This window comes from Trachinotus anak, unplaced genomic scaffold (assembly GCF_046630095.1).
Source record: "Trachinotus anak isolate AG129_WGS33_773 ecotype Australia unplaced genomic scaffold, CSIRO_AGI_Tana_v1 ptg000005l, whole genome shotgun sequence".
NCBI lineage: Eukaryota > Metazoa > Chordata > Actinopteri > Carangiformes > Carangidae > Trachinotus > Trachinotus anak.
This window is the reverse complement of record NW_027273856.1, coordinates 7442296-7458522: the sequence shown is the minus strand read 5'-3', so window position 1 is coordinate 7458522 and position 16227 is coordinate 7442296. Positions and strand designations below refer to the sequence as shown.

The 16227-nt window shown below is 44.7% G+C and overlaps 2 protein-coding genes across 2 annotated transcripts; both read right to left on the bottom strand.

Moving 5' to 3' along the window:
• Positions 1-574: 574 nt before the first annotated feature.
• Positions 575-3995, bottom strand: vgf (VGF nerve growth factor inducible). The gene is made up of 2 exons (XM_071478109.1): positions 3865-3995; positions 575-2938 (listed from the first exon to the last, which is right to left on the bottom strand). Exon 2 carries the CDS (start codon positions 2883-2885, stop codon positions 717-719), a length of 2169 nt encoding a protein of 722 aa, XP_071334210.1. The 5' UTR covers positions 2886-2938; positions 3865-3995; the 3' UTR covers positions 575-716.
• Positions 3996-5394: 1399 nt separating this feature from the next.
• Positions 5395-15463, bottom strand: ap1s1 (adaptor related protein complex 1 subunit sigma 1). Its single transcript, XM_071478111.1, has 5 exons — positions 15297-15463; positions 14148-14326; positions 10794-10902; positions 10554-10691; positions 5395-8612 (listed from the first exon to the last, which is right to left on the bottom strand). The coding sequence occupies exons 1-5, from the start codon at positions 15297-15299 to the stop codon at positions 8565-8567; spliced, it is 477 nt and encodes a 158-aa protein (XP_071334212.1). The 5' UTR covers positions 15300-15463; the 3' UTR covers positions 5395-8564.
• Between the last annotated feature and the right edge of the window lie 764 nt (positions 15464-16227).

The window sequence follows — 16227 nt, the reverse complement described above, 5'->3', positions numbered from 1 at the left end:
TGATAATGTTTTAATTTGAAATTCTTTGTGTCAGCAGGTTTTTGTTTGTTTCCTGTTTCAACATGACTCCGCCTCCGTTATCAGATTAGCTGACCTGACTGGTCAGCCTCATCCAACAGCTCATGGAGGATCTGGATCAGAGATTGTGATCCAGACCTCATGACCCAGCATCACTGATGCTCCTGTGTCTGCAGCTGGTCCAACATCTGGATGTAAGGCTGTTACAGCAGCATGTTTGGTGTCCATATACTTTTGGCCATGTAGATTATATGATATTTAGCATTTGTTTTAATTTTCCTGCCTGAGATAATCCCACAGATGTTCTTCATCACCATCATCATCATCCACCTCTCCCTATGACTCACAGGTGTTTAAAGGTACAGGTGACAGCAGGTGTCACATCCTCCTCTATTGGCATTGGAAAATGTCCAGATGGAGAACGTGGTCATGATGTGAAGTTCTAGCATGATACAAATCTTTGTCCAGACCACATCCACCCTGGTCCCCCTCCTTCACAGAGGAGGGCGTAGTTTTATTTAATCCAGATCACCTCTGGAGAAAAAACGTCCTCTGTCGTGTCCTCGTCCAAATAACAACCAATCAAAATGTTGGAAAGATTAACAAAACAAAAAACAAAACCAAATACCAGCAAAACAAAACCAAAAAAAACCCTCTTTTCTTCTGTTCCCTCCTCCCTCTCTCCTCTCATCCCTCCTTCAGTCCATCGTCTGCGGCCTCTTCATCAGGATCTGCTGGATGTATTTCTGCAGCTCATCACGTCTGCTGCTGTCTGACTGTTTCCCAGCATCATCATCAGCATCATCGCCCTCGCCTCTCGTTGCTGAGAAATACATCTGCCTCTGTTGAGGAGACATTGCAGGCCTCCGGGCGGCAGGGCGAGGTTTGGGAACAGGTACCGGCTGAAATGTCCGGGGGTAGAGTGGGAGGCTGGTGTAGTAAGGCCTGTGTTGGAGGGGGGGTTTTCTCAGCCGGGGTTGGACCCAGCTGTGGTAACGGCGTTTGGGAGGGAAAGTGTCATCCACAGAATTTCCCAGGAAGTTGTTGAGGGTGAGAGCAGGTTTGGGGATGTAGTAACGGGGGCGGGGTCTGGGGGGAGGTGGGAAATAGATGGGGTAGTAGTCTGGGTAGGACTTCCTCTGGTAGTAGAAGGGGTAGATGTAGGGGTAAGAGGGGTAGCCGGTCCAAACAGACCTGGGAGGTTGGAGCCAGAGGTCCTGTTTGATGGACGGAGGCCTCTGAGGTCTGGGCCAGAGTTTCTGATTAACTGACAAAGGGTTTGGTTTGGTCCAATGATCCTGTGGTTTCACTGGCGTTTTCTCCTGGAACCAGGGTTTGTGGAGACTGACAGGTGGAGAGGGTTGCTTAGAGACAGGGAAGTTGTTTTGATTGGTTGAAACCTGTGGTGCTGAGAAACCATTGATAGATGAGAAGGAAGACGACAGTGGTGTCAGAGGTTTTTGCCAGCGTGACATCAGCTCGGGTGCCACGTCTTTCTTCTTCTTCTTCTCCACGTCGCTGATGATGTCCACCACATCGTCAGCAGGGAGGTGGAGCTTGCTGGAGATCTCGATCAGCTTGTCAATAGTCTGAGGATCGATGTCGTCGTCCTCCATCACTTCCTGGTCCTCGTCAGACCTCTTGTCCTCTGCAGCGTTGGACAGAGACGAACTGTACTTCCTGTTCCCGTTCTGTTTGACCATGTAGCGCAGCAGCATGTCCGAGGCAATGTCTGCCAACTTCTCCTCCTCCATCTTGGCTCTCTGTGCTTCGGCCGCCTGCCTCCTCATTTCCTCTTGCTCCGCTTTGGCCCGAGCCTCCTCCTCCTCTGGACTCAACATCTCCTCATCCTCCTTCTCCTCCTCCTCGTCCTCTGGCTCATCTTCCTCCATCACCTCCTGCTGTGCAGGAGGTGGTGGCTCTGCTACATCACCACCATAGTTACTGTTCTCGAAGTCGTCCATGAAGTTGCCTCCTCTGAATGTGGGGAGGAGGAGGGCTTTCTGCGTCTCCTCCTGCCACTTCAGCTTCTTCTTGGACATGGCGAGGTTGCCGCCCTTATTGATTGGTATGATGTCATTGTGGCTGCTGTAGCCTCTGCTCTCTCTCTGGTTCTGCTCGGACTCTCCCTTCCTCTTGGTGTCCAGACGAGGAAACTCCTTCATCATGGTCTCAAGACTCTTCAGCTCCTCTGGAGTCAGCTGCTCCTCCTCCTCGTTGCTGCCTTGTTCAGAGCTGGTTGGTTGGGGGGAAGCACCCTTCCTGCTCTCCCCCCTCCCATCCGGACTGGGGAGCTGCTGCTCTGTTTGGATGTGGACTGTCTGGCTCGTGGTCCGACTAGTCACCTTCTCTGTCATCTTCTCCTCTTCCTCCTGAGCCTTCTTCCTCTCCTCCTCCTCCTCTCTTTCCTGCTCCCTCCCCTGTGTGGCCATCAGCAGCTCTAACTTCTGTCGTCCATCTCTGTCTCGCTCTGCTCCCTCCATCGTTCTCACTTGTCTGTATTCCTCCTCTTTTTCAACCCCCCCTCTCTCAGCCTCGATCTCATCTTCCGTCACCCCCTCCTCTCCCTCCTTCCTTCTCTCAACTTGTGAGCGATTTAGTGCCTCCAGTAAAACTGCTGCCAGGGTTTTGGGGTCCACATCTTGAAAGAGCTCCTCCTCTGCCTCCTCTTTCTGTAACGACCGTCTCTCCTCATCCCGTCTTTCCCAATCCTCTGACACCATCAGCCCAGAGGGGGGGTCTCTGTGTGGGCCGCTGACAGCTCCAGGGGTGTTGATGGGACTGGACCTGGATGGATGGAGGAGGGACGCTGCCGTCAGGAGGACCAGGAGGGTAAGGACACTTGAGGCATCATGGTGCCTGATCATGGCCACTCAGAGCTGGACCTGCTGAGAGCAGCGAGGGGGGGGGTCAGAAATACCTATGGGAGAGAAAACACAGAAACAGGTGTTCACACGCACTCAGAGACACACACACACAGATATAAAATATAACAGGTGTGAAAACATGAATGTCACATGTGCTTTGTCACAGGCTGTCAGGCGATCAGGCTCCAGATCCTGATCGCCTGAAAACCAGCTGCAGCTGATCAGTTGAGAACGGATCCTGATCCAGGACCTGGAAGCAGCACTGCGACATACAAATGGCATTCTGCTGATAGGATGAAAATAGCCCACCGATTTCGAGGGCAGGGGTCCTTCAACACTTCTGAAGTGCAACAAGTAACAGTGACGTTCACTGGTTACTGAGCCTAAAACGTTCATGTATTTGTATTGACGCTGCAGTTCATTGTTGTGAAACTGATGTTTGCAGACACACACAAAGACCAGACCAGGACCTGTGGAGACTGGCTCAGTCTGCAGTGAAGGAGCTGCTGGACTGCAGAGGATGTGATGACTGAGCTCATGAGGTGGATTCTGGCAGATCTGAGGGGTCAGAATCCAGCACCATCTGTCAGCATTAAACCACCTCCAGACCCCTGTCAGCCTCAACACAACCCCAACAAACATGTCTGAGTCTCTGTGGTGTCACAACCAACGTCACAAAGGCAGCAGTGATGATGATGATGATGAAGAGGAGGAGGACCCCTCTGTGTTGACCATAAACAAAGAAATCTGATCAGTGTCAACACAATCAGCCGCAGCTTAGGCGCCAAAAAACCGATCACGTCCATAAACTATTGACTGAAAACTATATTGACTGATTGATTGGTTAATTGATTGATTGATTGATGACAGACGTGAAGTGTCTCTCTGGTGCTTAATGATCAGTCAGAGCCTGTGATCCGCAGATCTCCAGAGGCGGTTTCTCGCTCAGATTCAGATATGAAGCGGGGGTGTCACTCACCTGCAGATCAGCGGCAGCAGCGGGAAAATCCCAGCTTCTCCTCCTCCTCACGTCAGACTCAGACCGGAGTCCTGCACGGAGCCCGCTCTCTGCTCTGTGAGCTGGTTGTTGTGTGTGAGCCGTTGTTGTTGTTGTTGTTGTTGTTGTTGTTGTTGTGTGCTGCTCCGTCGCTCTCCCGGGATTCCGCTGTGGCTCCTCTGTTTTCAGCACCACGGACAGCGGCTGCAGCTCTCTTATACCTCCGCCCTCCCGGCCCACGTGATTCATGCGTCAAACGGTCCCGATTGACGTCACCAGACTGGGTTTCATTCACAAGATTTTTCTGCACTCCCACCCACCCGCCCCCCGTCACCCCTCCCCTCCCTGATGAACCAATTAGCTGCAGTGCTGGAGCTGCTGAATGAACAGAAGCTGCTGAATGAATCCGCAGTTTATCGAGACCAGCACTCTGTGAGCCCCGCATCAGGAGGAGGACACATGACCAGAGGCGGAGCAGATAGATAGTTAGATAGATAGATAGATAGAGCTCCTGTGTTCAGGATCAGTATCTGGGTTCAGTTAGACTCTCTTCAGGAAGATCATGAAATATGATGAAAAGCTCCAGAACTAGACTGTGGTGCTTGTTTTCCAGATATGTAATTAAACTTCTCCCTCTTCTTTGTTACATTTGTCTCTTTGTGTTTCTTCCTCGTTGATTCTTTTTATTTCATTTTCATCTCGTCACAACATTCACCTGTGGATGGAAGAGGCTCAGGTGGGCTCCCATGATTCAGAGTGAGGTCAGCAGCTGTTTGAGGTCAAAGGTCACTGACCAGACTAAACAAGCCAGTGTGAGCTCAAACTGAGCTCAAACACTGAACTGATGACAGATTTGTTGACATGTTTATTGGAAGTTATATCATTTTATATCACTTCATATATTTTCTCCACTATATTCATTAGACAGATGGAATGAACTGACTAACATGTGATAAACATGTTATGAAGTAAATGTAAATATTTGAGGTCCAGCTACAACATTAAAATACATCAGTAAGAATAATCAAGTTAAAAAAGTTTTAAATTATGAGGGCTTTTATTTTGATACTGTCTTTTTACTTGTTCAAACAGCAGTGAAGGAACAGGAAACAGGCTCCAGACCAGAATCAGGACTGGAACATGTTGTTGTCTGGTTTGTTGTGTATTAATGTGACACATTAATACAAGGTTCAACAGGTTGTTTAATGAAAAAAAAAAGCTTTTTAGAAAATGATGTGTATCAGGTGTTTTTGATGACCTACTGTAACCTTTATTACATGGTTCACTGAAGAAGGTGCCTCATAGATCTGGTTTATGTTAATATGTTGTCAACACAAACATGAATCAGCACTGAGTAGTAAACATGTTTTATTCAAAACATCTGGAACAAAACATGAGGACCAGGACACCTGGAACAAGACACCTGGAACAAGACACCTGGAACAAGACATCTGGAACAAAACACCTGGAACAAGACATCTGGAACAAGACACCAGGAACAAAACGATTTAATTTAGCTTAAAATGTTTTATTTCTTTATAAAATTACATTCACACATTGATCCCTTTATCCTGCAGAACAGTCATTGATGTTACCTACACTATGGCCCAGGGTAGCTCTCAAACTCCATCACTCATCTTCCTCAAGGAACCTCAGAGATTTAGAATCAGTTATTTAAGAACTACATGTTGACAGTGAGCCATCAGTCTGACAGAGTCAGTGACAGTGACCTCCATCCTCAGTTAGTGTGGATGTGTATGGGTGTATGTGGGTGTAGGACTTTGAACAGTGCAGCAATAACAGTCCAATATTCACTCAGCTCAATATGATGAGCAGGTCACATGACATTGGTTAATCTGTGACACAACAGAGAGGCTGATGATTCACATCATTTTCATCCTCATCAATGACTCCTCCTGACCTGTGGGTGGAGCCATCATCACCCACTTGTAGCCAACACCAACTCCCTGAATGTGAGTGACTCTGAGGCCCCAAGGCCCTGAGGATGTTAGAAACAGGACACACAGAGCAGTCACAGATGTGTAGTTAAAGGCAGACATGTGACTGACTCCATGAAGAGCATCACTACAGGAGTGTAGAATAATGATTGACAGGTGGAGACGACTACACAGGTAGTCAGAGAGAAGCAAGCTGCTCACACAGTGTACCAAGCTTCATCTCCTCATCATCATCATCATCAGCTTCAACATCTCATCAACATCTCCTCCTTATCATCATCATCATCATCACAGTATCCTTCTCATCATCATCTCCTCTTCGTCGCATTATCCAGAACAGAAACAGACTCAAGTCCTTATTCTGATATAGTTGCATTGAAGCAAACTGAGCAGACAGCAACTTTCTTTCACCCACATCTACAAACATCTACACTCACCTACACCCCTAAAACCACCTACCACCATCTACAAACACCTACACCCATCTACAACTATTACAACCATCTACATCCATCTAAAAGCACCTACCACCATCTACAACCATCTAAACCCACCTACACACATCTACAAACATCTACACCCATTACAACCATCTAAAACCACCTACACCCATTACAACCATCTACACCCATCCAAAACCACCTACCACCATTTACACCCATCTAAAACCACCTACTACCATCTACACCCACTTATATCCATTAACAACCATCTACCTCGACCTACACCCATCTATAACCATCCAACATTCTCCACAGTCTTCCACAGATTTTCACTTAGGAACCATAACAGCCACCTGTAGGTTAGATTTTTTCATGGACTGTCATTACCTGCACTGTCAGTGCCTACACCGCCAGTACCTGCACTGTCATGAGCTACACCACCAGTACCTGCGCCATCAGTACCTGCACTGCCACAGTATCAACAGTTTCAATTAGCCTTTGTCTTATCTCTGTTTATATTTGTCTGTTTATGTTTGTATATATTTGTCTGTTTATATTTATTTATTCATTTATGGATTTTGAGGAAACTTGCTCCAGACATGTTAAAGAAAATAAAAATGGTGCCTGTCAAACACTTTGCTTTTGATAAACCTGGTCTTTGTGATGAGCTCAGCTGAGTGAACATGAAGAACATGTGACAGAGAAACTTCTTCCATGAAGAGCAGCTGGATCTGATCTGCCTTCACCTCCACCCCTCCACTGCAATAATATGTACAGGACAGGACATGTATGCATCTACAATTCAGATTAATTTAATTAAGTCAATCTGGTCTCAACATGTAAAACCAGACCAGTCCCACCACTGAACCCTCAGTGTTCACTTCCTGCTTCCTGGAGGAAACTAACGATGTGATTGGACCTTGTAAAATGACAGACTCAACATTTAATCTCACCTGGTATATCGGTCCGTTGATGGTACATGTGAATGGCTCAGGTGCGAACTAGATGTGAACCAGCTGTTTCAGGATCAGGTGTTCATTGTTTACTGTTCCACAGCTCATCAACCTGGACCACATGTGTTCGTTAAGATGGGCCAATCAAAACACAGGACTTAATTTAAACAGTAAAACTCCACCTTTATGAGAAATTCTTAAAACATGAAATATGCTCAGATAAATGTAACAAAATAAAGACATGGATGATTGTGACAACATCTGGATGAAGCAGTGACAGAACATCTGTAGACTGGAGGCAGGAAACAGGAAACTGTCATAGTTTTAGCCTCAGTCCTGTTATGCTTCATTACGTCTTCATTGCTCAGGACACAATTAATGTGTTATAACAGTGTGTGTTATAACAGTGTGTATCCCAGATCCGTGTTCCTCCTCTCAGCCTCAGAGCTCCACTCTTTATTAAATTATTTATCATAATTATAATCACTGTTCTGTTGTCTCATACTCATGACAGCACCAAATGTGGATTAATCCGCCGCTGAAAATAGTCCCCAACAAAGTCACTGTTTCCTGCTGTTTGAGTAACACAAGAGTGACAGTGTCCAACTGTTTGTAGGAAATGAATGAAGATTTACATTGTGAGCTGATAATTAAACCTTTCAGATATTAAAGTAGAATCCAGAGAGCCTGGGGCTGAGAGCAGACGGGGCAGAAAAGTCAGAGACCTGGTTCTGGTCTTTACATGAGATTTGATGAAAATATGAAAAATCTAGAAAAACATCAGATTTTCACTGGAGTTAAGTCTTATTACTGAGAACAGTCCACATTCAGGACCTCACAAACCACCAGGTGAGACTGTTCAACCTGCCTCACTGTGAATCCAACATCAGTGTCCACTTTGGTTCCCACTGTGGTTCTCATTGTGGTTCTCATCTGAACTCACTGACATCAACGCTGGACTTTAACATCTGAACACACAATCCCCCTGCACACAAACAAGTTTCAGTGTCCTCCACTTCCTCTTCCTCCCCCCACTTTGATATCACACACACACACACACACACACACACACACACACACACACACACACACACACACACACACACACACACACACACACACACACACACACACACACACACACACACAGCTGGAGGATCCTCTATCCTGACTGAGTGTCCTCCCAGTTAAACCCTGTACATCAGTCACCACAGACACACAGAGCCAACGTCCTCAGTCCAAGAATATTCAGATCCAGATTCTGTCCCGTCCCCCCTCCTCCAGTCCTCCACCTCAGTATATACAGTCTCTCTGAACACTGACGTGGACTACGCCAAGCCCATCTCCTCCAGCACACTCCTGGGGGACTCGTCCTCCTGTAAAGGAAACACAGAGACGTTAAGATGGAGGTACACTTCAAAACAACACCTACAGGTACACCTACACCTGTAGCAGCATCTACACCTACAGGTACAGGTACAGGTAACTCCTATACTTACAGATAAAGATACACTTACACCTGCAGGTACACCTACACCTACACCTACAGGTACAGGTAGACCTAGAGCTCTGTCAGCTGTTTGTTAAGATTAATTCATTTCTTCACGTTCTTTGAACAAACAGGTTTAAATTGATTCAGTTTTAATGAAATGCAAAGTGTTTGTGTTTCTGATCAGACAGATCAGATCAATCAATCATCAGATCAATAACTGATTCAAATCTGATGGTGGAGTTTGAAACATCATGTTTGTGTTCGCTGTGTGTAACAATGTTAACTTCAACAACAACTTCTGTTGACTTATCCTGATAAGAATCAGACTAAAACTAATTAAAAAGTAACCTTTCAAAATAAGAAACATTTTCACCGGGTGATAAAAACTAGAAATGATAACGTTTATTATTATTATTATAATTCATGTGTCAATGATGACAAACTTCAATGATAAACTTTATCTATACTGTACTTTTCTTAAGTTGAATGACCTTAGAACAACCAGCAGAGCTCCGCCCACTGATCTCAGTGAACCCAGGTGCAGAGGAGTTAATAAGTCCTAGATGTAAGTTGGAGCATGGCCAACACAACAGGTGAGACAAACAACAACATCATGCCAGTAAGTGTTGGTATCATTTTGATTTAACGATTCTGATCCTGCCTACTGATTCTGGTTCTGAACGAGAATCAATGGGCAGGGGCAGGGTCAAAATAGGTCACATGCTTATTTCACAGACACAACTTTTATTTTTAAAAGCCTTGACCATGAAAAGAACCAGGACTTGAGAAGTTATGACATCTCTTCATGTTCACCACTGACTTCAGTCCTTTTGTCATTCATGTCGTGCAACTGTGGTGTTGACAACACAGTAGTATGAGCATGGTGCTCAGTGCACTGACACAATCACCACAGCGCCAAGTAACAAATACACAAAACCCAAACCTTGTGACAACTGTGTGCTGTGACAGTAAAGTGGTGGTCCTGAACAACACTGTCACAAATCAGGACAATCTAACAGACTTCACAGGTGACAGGTGAACAGGCTGCGTCGTCTGTCAGAGCACAAACACTGTAAACACGCCTGTCACCTGCACAGGGCAGAGACACTGTGGCTACACTGAGCTCTGGGATGATAGAGTGCAGCCCTGAAATAAGTTTCAAAAACACACAATCACTGACTGAAGGTCTAACACATTTACCAGTCTGCAGGACAGCTAGCAGCTCACTGTTTGAATGTGTGTGTGTGCTCTGTGATGACATCAGTCTCTATAGTTGTGTGTCCTCTTCGAACAGGAAGTCACACTCAGCAGTGTAAATTAAGAGATTTTTTTCAGTACTTCAGTACTGACACAGTTTGCTAGAATCCCATTTTTTTTTAGCAACTTGATCACATATACATAGTTGTCTCATTAAGAAGAAGACACAGGTTATTTAACCGTCACGCTCCTGAACTGAGAATGAGGAGGCGTGAGAGGGAGAACGCCATGGCGCATCACAAAAGTATACTCGATGTGCAACATGCTGATGGAGGTATTTTTCCATGTTAAACATGCATCCTCCCTTCCACTGAATACGCTGTATCACTGCAACTAAAAATACAGTGTACCCTAAAAACACCTGTAACCATGGTAACCTTCCATGAGATGAACAGCCGTAGCCTCATAGTGCTCAGTCGACATAAACGTGACAGGTGGTGTTCACTTCAATGAGTGAGGTTCACACCGCCTTGTTGCAGCTGGGTGTGGCCCACAGGTGGATTAACTTTCTACCTCCACCAAACCCTGCTAGGTGGAGGTGGAGGGTGAACCCTGGACCCCAGGTTACCTCCTGCAGGAGGTCCGCCTGTTCAATGGCTTTGAGGACGCTCTTCTTTGATGTGTCCTGGATCTCTCCTCCCATCAGGAACTCATCCAGGATGAAGTACGCCTTCTCAAAGTTAAAGATGATGTCCAGTTCACACACCTGCACACACAGACACCCGTCATCAATGTACAGCAGAGTCCTCACGGGTAAAGTCCTCTGTCACCTTCGTGGAAGAGAACAGATCTGACACATTTTACTTACGCTGCCAAAGTATTTGTCGAGCAGCTCTACAAAGCGATGGATGACCTCCAGGGTGATCAGCTCGTTGTCCTGCTCCTCGATCGCACAGCAGAAATACAGACTAGCATACCTGTAGAAACACACACACACATCAATATAATAACACATCACATGAGAGACACACGTAGCACAGAGCTGCAGTTCCTTCACAGGAGGAGACTGATGGTGGCGTACCAGACCTCTGTCACTACATTACCCAGAATGCCTAAGTGACAATGTTGACACTGTCTACAGAGGAGCGTGTTTACATTAACACGAACCAGGACCAGCTTCACACGAGTCTGTAGTCCGCCGGGTTCACAGCTTCACACCTTAGATCTCCTCATCAATAATCTACAGATTCATTTATCAATTAACTGTCGGTTCATTAAACATCAGAAAACAATGTCACAACATCTGGAGAGTGACCTCATCATGTTTGATCATCCAACAACACTGATGTCTGCAAACAGAATCCAGGAAAATCAATCACTCGATAATCAATGGATAAAGGGATAATTAATGGATATGTGAAGTGATGGTTACACTTCATGTGAACACAGATAAATTTAAAAGGCTGCTAGAAAAAGCTTTTATTACACTAGAGTTCATCTCTACTGCAGGAAATCCCTCAACACATACCCCCCCACACACATATACGCGCGCGCGCACACGCACGCGCACACACACACACACACGCACGCACGCACGCGCGCGCGCGCACACACACACACACACACACACACACACACACACACACACACACACACACACACACACACACACACACACACACACACACACACACACCCTCTCTCTCAGATAAGTGTGGTGTGTGTCAAGGCTCAGTACTGTGAGCAGAATGCAGAGGTGGACAAACTGTGTGTGTGTGTGTGTTTAAATCACTGAGAATGGAGAGCAGGTCTCACCCTGTCCACCCACCTAAAATCTGATGCAGCTTGGCCCACATACGAACAGCAGAGACCTCCTCCTGGTCTGTGGGAGGAGCTGAAGTCCAGACTTTAAATCCAGACCATCTGACGCTGCAGTCAGATCTAAGACCTTTAAAACCTGGAGGTGTCTCATGGTCAGACACAGGTATGTGTCTGACCTGGTTGGTGGTTACACAGAGGAGGAGGTTCACTGGCCTCATCACCACTGCTCTACCACAACATGGACTTCACACCTTTATTACCATCACAGTGACGTCACGCACAGGCAACAGGCTCACTGGATTGAACGTGGTGCATGCTGGTTAGAGAACGTCACCAGGTCACATGACAATAAAACTCACAGGTTCAGCTGCACCGACTGGAACCACCTCTGTGTTTCTACGTTTTTGTTTCTGTTGTGAGAACTTCAGATCTGTTATCTCTGTGGTTGTCTCCTTAAGGAGGTTAGTTTATTTGATCAACACTGTAGTTTTCATTTCCTGTCAGTTAGATACAGAAACAGTTTGTTATTGTAGCAGAGGTTGTCTTCATACTGTACCTGTACTGAAACACTGATCATGACTGGACTGCAGCAGACAGTAAGTTATACAGGTTGTATTTTTATTCCTAATTGGAGACAATAAACACGTCTGTTTTATAAATAATTTTTCTTCTCCAACAGACTGAACAGAGGTAAATTAATGTTTTCACTGCAGTGGCTCTTTTAATTCTGTAATATCATCATATAATATCATCACCACAAAAAACAAACACCAAAAATGATCAGATTAAATGGCCCACCCCCAGGTTAGCATCATGAGTAACTGTGATGCTAATGGTTAATTCAATTCAATTCATTTGTATAGCACCAAATCATAATATACATAATCTCAAGGCACTTTACAGGGTAAGGTTGAGACATCATAGTTACTTATGACACTAAATATGATGCTAACTACGATGCTAACTATCAGTATCATAAGTGTAACTGTAGTGCTGTTGTGTATGCGGACTGTTCTTCATGTATTTATTTACTTAGATGTTTATTTACTTACCAAAGGAAAACAGATGAGTCAGAGTTCATGTGAAGTGTCACTGAAGAGTTTGAAGTGTACCTGAAGAGTAACTGTCTCAATTTAACTGTCTCACGTAAGTGTAACTGTTGTCTGGCTGTTGTCCGACTGAAGTGTAACTGTTGTCTTACTATTGTCTGACTGTTGCCTAATCATTGTCTGACTGTTGACCAACTGAAGTATAACTGTTGTCTAACTGAAGTGTAACTTGTCTGACTGAAGTGTAACTGTTGTCTGGTTGTTGTCTAACTATTGTCTGACTGTTGCCTAGCTTTTGTATAACTGTTGTCTGACTGAAGTGTAACTGTTGTCTCACTGAAGTTTAACTGTTGTCTGACTGTTGTTTAAATTAAGTGTAACTGTTGTCGGACTGTTGTCAGTTCTGAATGAGTCATTATCTGATCAGCATCAAGCAGAACGATTGGTCTGATTCATCAGTAATCTGAAGATGTCACCTCCAGAAATGTATAAAGGGCATTTTCACTATTTTAGAGACAAAATCAAGAAAACAACTGACACTTGACCAAAAATTGTTTCACCAAGTCTCAATACACCAGAGTCCAGATGAATGAGTCTTGTCCTCTGGTCTAAACTGACACTCAGTCCCGACATGTTAATAAACACTGTGTAAACCGGTGCTGTCACAAGTCAGGGTCAGTTATTCCTTCTGAAAACACAACAGTTCAACAACCAACACGGTCACTGTTGATACTTTAGACATCACACCACTGCTGCAATGTCATGAGGTCAGTTGCACAATTCTGCAGAAGGCATTTAATCTGAAACAATGGATACAGGAATTGGAGACACATGGCGACACCTGACCAAGATGAGAGGGAGAGAGAAAATTGATCAGGTTTTAATTACTCATAACTCTGACAGCTGGCATGCTATACCTGCACCACCCAGGTATGACACCACCTGTCACAGTGGGACAGGCCATCAGGAGCACAGGGACAAGACCTGGTGGTCCACCATGTTCTGGGGCTCTCTACCTTCATCACATGGCTTCAGCTTCATCATCATTTCATTTTCAACCAATCACAGTGACGCATAACACCTGTCAGTCATGCAGCGGCCCAGGTGAGAACAGGTAAGGCAGAAAGCTGTGGTAGAGCTGCTTTTTTACAATTTGATTTAATTCATTTAGATCACTCATTGACAGTGTCCATCAGTTCTTTATGCATTTCCTTCCTGACATCAACAAAATTAGATGATGTCATATATTGATGTGACATCATCAACATGTGGTCTGGTTGATGTGCTCTCTGGTGTCTTTTGACTCTCATCCAGGGATGAGACAGATTAACCTGAATCAGTGACAGTGTTACCTCTTGTAGACAATCTTCAGGTCCCTCCACTCCAGGAAGCTGCACATCTTTGGTTTGCGTGCGAGCACGATCTGCATCAGCTCCCTCACCATCTTCTTTTTGTCGCGCTCAGCTGTAGCTGTGTACCACTTCTGCAGACGCAGCTTCCCCTGCCGGCTGAAAAGCAGCATGAAACGCATCTACAGAGACACACATCAGACCAGGGGTTAATACACTCTCCACAATGAAAAATCCGAGAACGAGATCAAGATGACATCACCAGGTTAACAGCAGGTTGATTTACAGCTCAACCTCATTAATCAGTTTGTTGCTCTACAAAGTTATACTAACTGTTTGAGGTTAGGTGTGTTGCTTTTTCACTGTTTCTCTCTTCTACAGTACAAGCCACAGATGACTGACAGCTTTGACCGCCTCTGCAGAACACATGACCACACATTAATTACATGGCTGCCTTAACGCTCCACCTTTGTGTACACATGGGACTAACTTGCTGCTGTAATAGCCTCCACCCTTCAGATTTCACACTTTCATCCAGATGTTGAACCAACTGCAGGAATTTGATCCCTTTCAGACACAATTGTAGATTTTAGGGCAAAAATGGCTAAATTTACTGATGTGAACCTCTAACATGACAAGCTGAAGACTTCCTGAATTAACCGTCTGTCCTCACACTGCTGACTGTCAACTGCACTAATGATCTGCAGACGTGGCTCAAGACAAAATAAAGCTAATTATTTTTAGTCATTGAAGTGGTTAGAGACAGTCACCTGGACAACAGTCACCTGGACAACAGTCACCTGGAACCCTTACTGTTTAGTCTGGGGCTGAACTCGTCACGTGACCCCCGGAAGCTCTGACATTACTCTGACTTTAAATGATCACAGTCTGAGTAGCTCAGTGTAACATCACCTTCATTTAACAGTTGGTGTAACACGACCAAAACACTGACTGAAATCCCTCCGCCGTATCAGAAGGACGGGACTATTTCACGCTTTGTGCGATTATACGGCCTGTTAGCTTACAGGCTATGCTGGCAGCAGCCAGGTAGACGTAGCGCAGGTGGACACTTCCTGAAATTATACACCTTGCTAGCATTAGCCTAGCACCTGGCTCCTGCCTTTCTGAAGCGGATGAGTCGCTGTGACTCACCATGTTGTCGGAATGTTGTTGAGCTGCTGCGACGTTAGAGACGAACGGAGGCTCTGAACCGGTCCAAAGCAGACGGACACACCGCGGCTAACACAGACTCTCCATGTCTGTCAGACACTGAACCACAGGGCTGGATTCACTCCCGGCTGCACTGAGCACTTCCGCCTCTGAGGAGCATGCGCACTCCGCACAGCTGGGTGCCCTCAGCCTCGTCTTTCAGGTAGCACTTCCTCTAACCGTGAGAGGAGCTGTTTGTTCGGTGATTGATCCGGTTACATATTTTATGATGATTATCTGTAACAGGAATTTCAATGTGTCGTGAGCAGCAGAAAACAATTCTTTACTCTCTCTCTCTCCTCACACAACCAGTAAAAAAATAACTACAAAAATATTCTATATATTTTAACAAAAAAAGTTTTAACTTCACAGAAAAAAAATGTTTAACTAAAAATGTTTCCATTAAAAACATTAACAATGGCTCAACTACCTTAAAAGTCTGTGGTTTAAAATTAACATTAAAAATATGTCAAAAGCTTATTTAGAAATATTTCCTCTCTATAAACAATCAACGAAAATAAAAGACTGTGTTTAAGATGTAATTGACAAAATATTCACTATAATTTATAATAATATTAATAAATACTATTTTTACAGTGCAATGCAGCTCAACATGCTTCACACAATAATATAACAACAATGATAAGAAGGAGATGTGTTTTTCTTTCAATCATACTTAATGAATACAATCTGGGTACTAATTACTATCATTACAGTACGCAGTAATAACTATAGGATCTATCATGATTTATGTGCTATATATATATAGATATATGTATCTGTTAACACCAAAAACAGTGATATATCTGAGTTCATTTAAGCCTGGTTTTATTTAACTGTATTTAAAATATATTGTTAAAGTTGTTCCCTATAA

Bases quoted from the DNA above. Each gene is read 5' to 3' on its own strand.
- vgf (XM_071478109.1), bottom strand. From the start codon at position 2,885: ATGATCAGGCACCATGATGCCTCAAGTGTCCTTACCCTCCTGGTCCTC.
- ap1s1 (XM_071478111.1), bottom strand. The intron at 10,903-14,147 runs GTAACACTGTCA...GTGTTTCTACAG, and splicing joins CTGAAGATTGTCTACAAGAG to GTATGCTAGTCTGTATTTCT. The intron at 10,692-10,793 runs GTAAGTAAAATG...CTGTGTGTGCAG, and splicing joins TCGACAAATACTTTGGCAGC to GTGTGTGAACTGGACATCAT.